This window comes from Salarias fasciatus, chromosome 6 (genome assembly GCF_902148845.1).
Source record: "Salarias fasciatus chromosome 6, fSalaFa1.1, whole genome shotgun sequence".
Classification (NCBI taxonomy): Eukaryota; Metazoa; Chordata; class Actinopteri; order Blenniiformes; family Blenniidae; genus Salarias; species Salarias fasciatus.
Window position 1 is genome coordinate 11,185,676 of NC_043750.1, and position 8,152 is coordinate 11,193,827.

Below are 8,152 nucleotides of genomic sequence, written 5' to 3' on the forward strand. Positions count from 1 at the left end.
GAGGCTTCATCTGGCGAATAAGGCGGATGGGAGAGGAGATTCATCTCATTCTTCGCCAGAAACTGCATGACGCGCAGCGCCGTGTCCGCTGGCGCACTGTGGTGGTGGATCAACCGGGCTCCACTCCGCCACTCCGCGGGCCGCTTCCTCCTCACATCCTCACGGAGCCGTCTGAGGACTTCCATGTAGTAGTCCTGGTTTACAGTCTGACCTGGAGGGACAAACTCGCTGTGGATGATACCCTGGACAGCGAAGAAGCAGCTCAGCATTGTTTTCACTGCTGAGCGCACCTGACGCGCGGACATCTGGCCCTTTTTAAACCCCCCGAACCACTCATGGACCTGATTCTTCTCCAGAGCATCATCCTTGTAGGCTTGCTGCAACAAAGTGAGTGTTTCTGCTGCTGTTTTTTCCCAGCAAAAAGCAGAATTTAATGTTTGCGCGCTGCTCTGGCTTCCCAGTCAAGTCGCCATTTTGGAAAAAATCGCAGATCACCTCTGCACTCTGTTACCATAAATAGCGCCTGACAGGCGTCAGTGTCACTCTCGGAGCTCAGATTTCTCACAGATGTGCATGAGGCTTACCTGCAGCACATCTGACGGCCAGAAGTCGGAACTCATTATTATTATTGTTTTCTGACCAAATTCCGGTTTCTTTTGGGTACCCCTCGTATTTATAGGAAATGAGGCACATGCATTGTCAGTACATTATCACTTAGTACCAGAGATTATTAAGCTTTTTTTTCTGTTTCTGAATCGCAGCAGCACCCCAATGTTTAGATACTTTCATTTCTTTCGGCAGACCTTCTCAACCCTCCTGACAGAGTCTGCTCTCTCCATCCACCAGTTTTTCACTCTCTGGGTGTCTTTGTAGACGGAGCTACAGCCTGTTCACTTCACACAGTCACTTTTCAAAGTTAGCGTCGTGTCGTGTTTTGCTTGCGGTGGCGCTCTGGCGCATGCGCATACCGGCGCGACCTGCGCGTACGTGCAACGCGTGGCTGCTTACGGACCCTAGCGGACAGGAATTCATGACAATTCTTATGTCACAGGGACCAATGCGCAGCGCGGACACACGCGGACATGTGAAGCATGGACGAGGCTGCAGTAGCCATCATGTGCACAGGCTGCAGGTGTAGTAGCACATGGTAAACACACGCAATGTCCGGCACGTGAGCCAGAGAAAAAACAAAAAAAAAAAACCTTCAGGCCCCTTGCACAGCCCTGTACCGAACTAAACGTCACTTCCTGAAATGGTTCAACACAAGCACATTTTACACCCCTAGTTACATAACAATGTTATTGAGTTATGTCTTTGCTTTGCATAGTATTTGGTTTTATATTTGTGATTTCAGTGCCAGTCATGACATTCATTTCTGCGTTCACCAGTCAAAACACATGCAAATTCAAATCCTGAGGAGTGCTGACACTATATATACTCCATTATAGAAGCATCAACAGCCGAGGACAGTTTCAGCTTGAGTTTCAGAGGAATAACCATGGAAATACAGACACTCTTCTTCTTTTTTGCTTCTGTTTTCTGTGAGAGAGTTGAGGGAGAAGTCGGAACATACCATTTTGTCTCTCAACCGATGAACTGGACAGATGCTCAGACTCACTGTAGAAAATATTACACCGATCTATCGCATGTGAATGATCAGAAAGATACTGAGAAGATCCTGAAAGCTGCAGCAGGGCAAACAAGTCTGAAATGGAACATAGCATGGATCGGCCTTTATCGAGATCCTACAAATGCCAATCGCTGGAAATGGTCAGGAGGAGGATACGTTACATACACAAACTGGGCCATACATCAACCAAACAATGTTAGAAATATACAGAACACAGTAAATACTGATTCTAATGGACGATGGAATGATGTCAAAGGACAGTTTGCCTGGCCATTTTTCTGCATCAAGATTTCTGTGATGAACTATGAGAAGAAGACTTGGGAGGAGGCTCTGGAGTACTGCAGAGAGGAGCACAGTGATCTGATCAGCATCGCCTCTGAAACCGACCGTCTTCTCGCACAAACTGAGATGCAGCGCAACGACTTGACTGAACCTGTGTGGATCGGCCTGCGTTCCCTCGCTGACCAGTGGCTGTGGGTGGACGGAAAGACAACGGTGTTCAAAGCCTGGCCCCAAGGAGGAGACGAGGACCACCAGTGTCCAACGTGGAGACGCTGTGGAGCTCTAACAGTGGAGGGACTGTGGGGAAACTATAACTGTGAGGAAAAACGCTATTTTCTCTGCAAATGAGAATTTCTGGAGAACAGGTTTGAAATGTATGTCTTCATTTTAAACAAAATGTTGTTACAACACCTAAAAAGGTTTAGTGAATAGAAAATAGAGTACACACAAAATAAATTGCAAAAATACATGTGAACAATCATTTTTCATTTCTGTTGTGATGCTGGAGGAGGTTCTGTTGCTTATTTTGTGATGAATACTTGTATCTGAGTGATTCCGTTTTTTGTAGCACACTTTGCTTTGGGACAAAGTTCCATGTCTGCATGTTGAAATTGTGATTTTTGTAATGCTTTCTGCAAAACATTTATTATTATTATTTGTTGTTGACATATTTGTTATTCAGCACAATTAAATATATTAAATCCTGAAAAAAATCGATCACAAAGCAGCGATTTCTTTTCAGCAGTGTTGATTAATTAATAACACCTGGTTAATCAATGATTTAATGGTTCAATCACTCTGTGGTCTACTCCATTCCCAAACAGCTGATTATCTGACATCATAAATGAATAAATAACAGTTTATTCTGATTAATAGTAATTGATGTTGGGTTAAATTACTTGGTATTTCACTTTAAACAGTTTATTACGCTGTAATCAATTGGTATTGGTGATCCACTATTAATGACCTGCAATTATTAATTGGTAAATCACCATTTATTCAAATTAATAAGTAATTCAATTACTTAAAGTAATCAATTACTCCAGGTAATCAATAAATTAGTAATTTATTCCTAGTTACCTATCGTAAACCCCAACAGCAGCAATGAAAGCAGTGAATTAGTGCTCCAGGAAAATATCAGTCTTCAAATTGAAGAAGTGCACATTAGTTAAATGTTATATTCAGCATTCTGACACATTGTTCGGCCATTTCCTGCAGAGATGTTGTGTAGAGCAGCTACACAAGATGTCCTTTAACGACAAAGTTAATCCAAGCGTCTCAGAAAACACAGTTTTTATTTTACCAAGCGTACAGTTAATAAATACAACTGGAGCACGACAGTATTTAGAAGTGTTTTTTTTACTGTTTAAGTTGGCACACAATAAAATACTGTACGTGTGAAGTGAAAAGTTCATCCTCATCTTGTTGTCAAAGGAAATTTATTTCATGCAAGATGTTGAAAGAGTCATAAAGATGAGCTTTCACATCCAAACGCACAATTAGATTGATTGCAAAATGTTGTAAAAATAACCAAAATCACTCATATGTCACTGTTGCTTATCTCTTCACCGTAATTGCGGCGCCCATAACGCCACCATATTGGATTCCACACTGACAGCCTCTCCACCAATATGGCGGCTTGCAGATCATTGCCACCATTTAGTTTCAAAGCACTACAAACAGTGCCACCATTGGTGGGAAGCAGGATTACATGACCCCCGCCATGTCGTTCCTCCAATTTTCTTCAAAGTACCACCACAGCATCCCTACTGGTGGGAAGTCATAGACATGCCACTGCCGGTATGGCATCCAATATGGAGACTTCCGTGAGCTCATTGTCATTTTGCTCCGAAGCACCACCACAGCGCCGCCTTCGCTGCAGTGTAGAACAAATAGAAACAGAAATAGAAATGACGAGAGTGTCCATGGGTTGTTTTTTTCCTAAAGCAATTCTTCTTTAACACATTGACATCTTGACTGCATACACTACTGGCAATGAAGTTGTTTACTGTAAGTATAAGGGTCCGACAATGACAATTTTTAGAAATAACATTCACACACACACATATGAAACTGTATATATCCACACATTAAAGCAAAAGCCTCACACATTTACAACTGAAACACTCACACACACTACTAAACTGTTTTCCTCTTGTATACACTAATGAAATGCGCTTGAACACACTACTGAAACGCTCTCATTGACAGAACCGAAATGCTCTCACATACACACACTACTGAAAAGCTATAATATACACAACTGAAATGCTCTCAAGCACACTACTGAGATTTCAGTGTAACAGGAAGGTGTTAAAGTGTAACAGGAAGGTGTCTCGAAAGAGAAAGTTTCAGCTATTTTTCTTCTTTGGACCACTATGGGGACTCTATTGGTGGTTCATCACTGGAGGGAAGGCCGTGAAGAGTGTGAAGTGACAAAGCTCATTATGAATCTTCATCTAGTCCTTTTGTTTTTTTGTTTTTGAGAGGAAACTTTATTATAGGACGTACAAGGGAATGAAGAGGATTTAAAATGTTTTTTTAAAGTGCGTATTAAATCACGTCAGAGAAATGAGTCCAATAATTTTGACCGGGAAGATGTGTCAAGGGTTGGCCTCAGTCTGTTGCCATGATCGAAAGCAGTCTCTGGCAAGAAGTGTGCTAAAACTTAGGGATTGCAAGATCAAGTCCTATTCATGAATATATGGAGTGTTGGATGACCATACAAGAACTTTGTCTGCTCTGCACGTGGTGGTGTCCAGACATCATCCTTCAAATAGGAATGTCTGTCACCTACTGAAATCACAGCACAGGCGTTTTTGCAATTTGCTTGAAGAACGCGAGCCCAGCCCAGTCTGCTGATGCCAAATTTGTTACCCCCAAGAACCTTCACTGGCCGTCCCAGATGCACCATAGCCAGTCAACACATTTCTTACTGTCTATCCATTGGAAGGCATGGCAGAGAACTGCTTTGCAAATTACACTACAGAGTGCTTGTAAAAAGCAAAAACCACACTTACTAAAACAAAGAGGACTAGATTAAGATCCATTGTGTGTACTGTCACTGTACACATTTCACGGCGTTCCTTCCAGTAATTATCCACCATTAGTAAACTGGTGTACATAACGATAGTTTAAGTATGTAAACTCGGTTCTATGAATGAACGTGAACCTGTAACCATGTGACTAACATCCCCTTGGGTCAGGAGCATTATACCAAATTAGCAACACCTGCGGGTGCACGCTACACAGTAGATGATTGACGCACGTGCTCACACTCACCCGCTTTCAAATGACTCGGCGTAACCAGGCAACGCTGAACGAGTGACTACGAAGGTTACATGTTAACTTTCATTCATAGAACCGAGTTTACATACGTAAACTATCGTTCTATTTCATTTCAGTGAACCTGTAACCATGTGACAACAGTATGCCAAAGAAGTCACGAGAAAGGTGTGCATAAACCCCACAGGGACACCAGTGGCAAAAACAGATCACAAAAGCACAGTTGACAATGGTCAAACAGTCTTCATTGCTTAGCGGTAACATAAAGCGGACACCAATCAATGATACGCAACGTAACACAAAATTCACAATAATCACAAAACACAAAGTGTCACCCATCCATCGCAGCCCCCAACACAGGCAAATCCAACCTGTAGAACCTAGCGAATATTGAGGAAGATGCCCACCCAGCAGCACTACACACTTCCTCCAATGGAGCACCTCTAAACAGTGTCCAGGAGGCATCCCCACGTGGAGTGAGCAACAAACACACGTGAGGGGGGCATGCCCCGAATGCTCATACGCCAGCGTAATAAGGTTGACAATCCAATGCGCCAGGCGCTTTTTCGAAACAGGCCTGCCCTGAACAGACACACCATAATGCAAAAAAAGATTGTCCACAGAGCGAAACGTGCCAGTTCGGGTCATATAAGCCATCAGGGCCCTCACAGGACACAAACAGTGAAGCCTCGTTGCCTCCTCCGAAGAATGAGGTGGGGGAAAGAAGACCTCAATCACCAATGGCCTGGCCACAAAGCCTCTAGGCATATCTTTGGCAAAAAGCAGGGTTCGGCAGAAGATGAACCACCCTTTCCTCACTACCAAAACGAGGGCAACGCATTCCAACAGAGAGAGCCGCAAGCTCACCCACTCATTTGGCAGACGAGATGGCAAGCAGATAAACTGTCTTCATAGAGAGGAGCCGCAGCTCCAACACAGACATAGGCTCAAATTTGGGAAGACACAGAGCATGGAGTACCACTTGCAGATCCCATGACGGAAGCAAGCGACTCTTGGGGGGACGCTGCCGCCTAACTCCCTTCAAAGACCTAGTTGCAAGAGGATGAGCCCCGGGTGACAGCCTGTCATGATGCACATGAGCATAAAATGGCATAAATGGCAGCTAGATAATCTCTCAGCGTGGATTCAGACCGACCTAAGTCCAAGAGGTGCCCGTGGGTACCCGCAAAAACAGCTGATTTCCGGGTGGTTTTTAAAAGCTTTTTTTTTTTTCTCGGGTTCGGATCTGGGTGGGAAAAATAGCTTACAGGTCGGGTTGCGGGTTGTAGATTGACTCATGAGAATCAATATAAAATAATAACTAAAATAAAAACGTAAGTTGGAAGCTGTTTGTAAAGCTGTGATGTGATCCATCTGCTGTGACTGTCTGCAGCTTGCACGAGTCTCTTCTGCATCCATTTCCAGGCTTTTCAGTTAGTTGAGTAAACTACAGAAAACTATCTTGGTCATTATTTACTCTCTGAGGATTGCTTCCGCTATTTTGTGATAGTCATTGGCTCAGCTGTTTAAACACATTTCACCATCTAATAACACAATTTGTGATTGGACGAGAGCATCAAACGGTCTACCACCATCTAACAAGCGCCGTTTCCAAAACAGTTAATCGCTATTTAGACATTTGAGAAATAAATGGATAAAACATACAACTATCGCTTTGTAATGTTCCTGAAGTGTTCAAACATTACTCAGTGTTTCCCTGATGGATTACTTTTCTCCTCGATGGATTCTAAAACATGTCACGGCTTGTAACTGCTGAACGCCGCTCAAGTCTGGACAGAAAGTAAGTCTACTATTACACATGTAAAGTTCCCTTGAAGAGATTAAAAGGTTAAAAGCATTAAATGTAACAAATGAGTGGTTTTACAGTTGTATGGGAGAAGAACATGGAGGGCTGTTGATTCATGACTGAAGTCAGGCTTTTTGTTGGAAGAGCTGCTTCATTCAGGTGTGTTGTTTACTCACTGGCACCTTAACTGTGGCAATATGCTGTTCAGTATTCAGACAATATGACCCAAATGATTACTGTAAATACGGGTTACGGGTCAGGCTGCGGGTCGTGTTTTAACGGGTCAGATCGGATCGCGGTACGAATCGGGCTGATGAGCGGGTTTGCGGTTCAGTTGCAGGTTTTTACGTCCCCGGGTCGGGCCGGGGCAGGTCTTGAAAATTGGACCCGTGCAGGACTCTGCCTCAGACATCCATGGCCTCTGAGGCCAGTTCGGGGCCACCAAGAGCACCTGGGCCTGCAACAACCTCACTCTGCCGAGCAGAGCAGGGAGAAGAGGCAAGGGAGGGAATGCATAGTGAAGCACAAGTGGCCAGAGACTGCTCAGTGCATCTGTCCCCAACATCCCTGGTGGGCTGGTCATTGAAAACCAGAGGGAACAAGAAGTGTTGTCTGCTGTGGCAAAGAGATCCACTTCGGCCTGACCAAAACGGCGCCAGATCTGGTCGACTACCTGTGCCACTCTCCGGGATGAGGGGCACCCCTTGACAGAAGATCTGCCATGACATTCGGAAGTCCCGGAAGGTAGAAAGCCCTCAAGGACATCCCCTCTGACTGGGCAGGTGAAAGGAGATGACGTGCCCTGGCATGCAGCAATGAAGATGTCAGACCACCCTCGCGATTGATGTAGGACACCACTGCCGTATTGTCCGTTCTCACCATCACCTCCCTGCCTCTCACAAATGGTAGGAAATGCTGCAAGGCCAAATGGACTGCTTCCATTTCTAGCAGATTGATATCCCAAGTCGAACACACAGGATCCCAGGTCCCCCTGGCATACCGTCCTTCCCACACAGTGACCCGTCCTGTCAGGGAGGCATCTGTGGTCACAGTCACCAAGGGGACCCCTACCATGACAGCCGGGGAGGTCATCCACCAAGCAAGAACCTGCCGACCTTTTAAAGGCAAAATCAGCATTTTGAATAAGT

General features: G+C 44.6%; 1 protein-coding gene across 1 annotated transcript; it reads left to right on the plus strand.

Moving 5' to 3' along the window:
• The first annotated feature begins 1,927 nt into the window (after nucleotides 1-1,927).
• On the plus strand, nucleotides 1,928-2,260 carry LOC115389523 (C-type lectin lectoxin-Lio2-like). The gene has a single exon (XM_030092920.1). The coding sequence runs from the start codon at nucleotides 1,928-1,930 to the stop codon at nucleotides 2,258-2,260; it is 333 nt and encodes a 110-aa protein (XP_029948780.1).
• The last annotated feature ends 5,892 nt before the right edge of the window (nucleotides 2,261-8,152 follow it).

Excerpts from the sequence above, each read along its gene's own strand:
- LOC115389523 (XM_030092920.1), top strand. The coding sequence starts at position 1,928 with ATGAACTATGAGAAGAAGACTTGGGAGGAGGCTCTGGAGTACTGCAGA.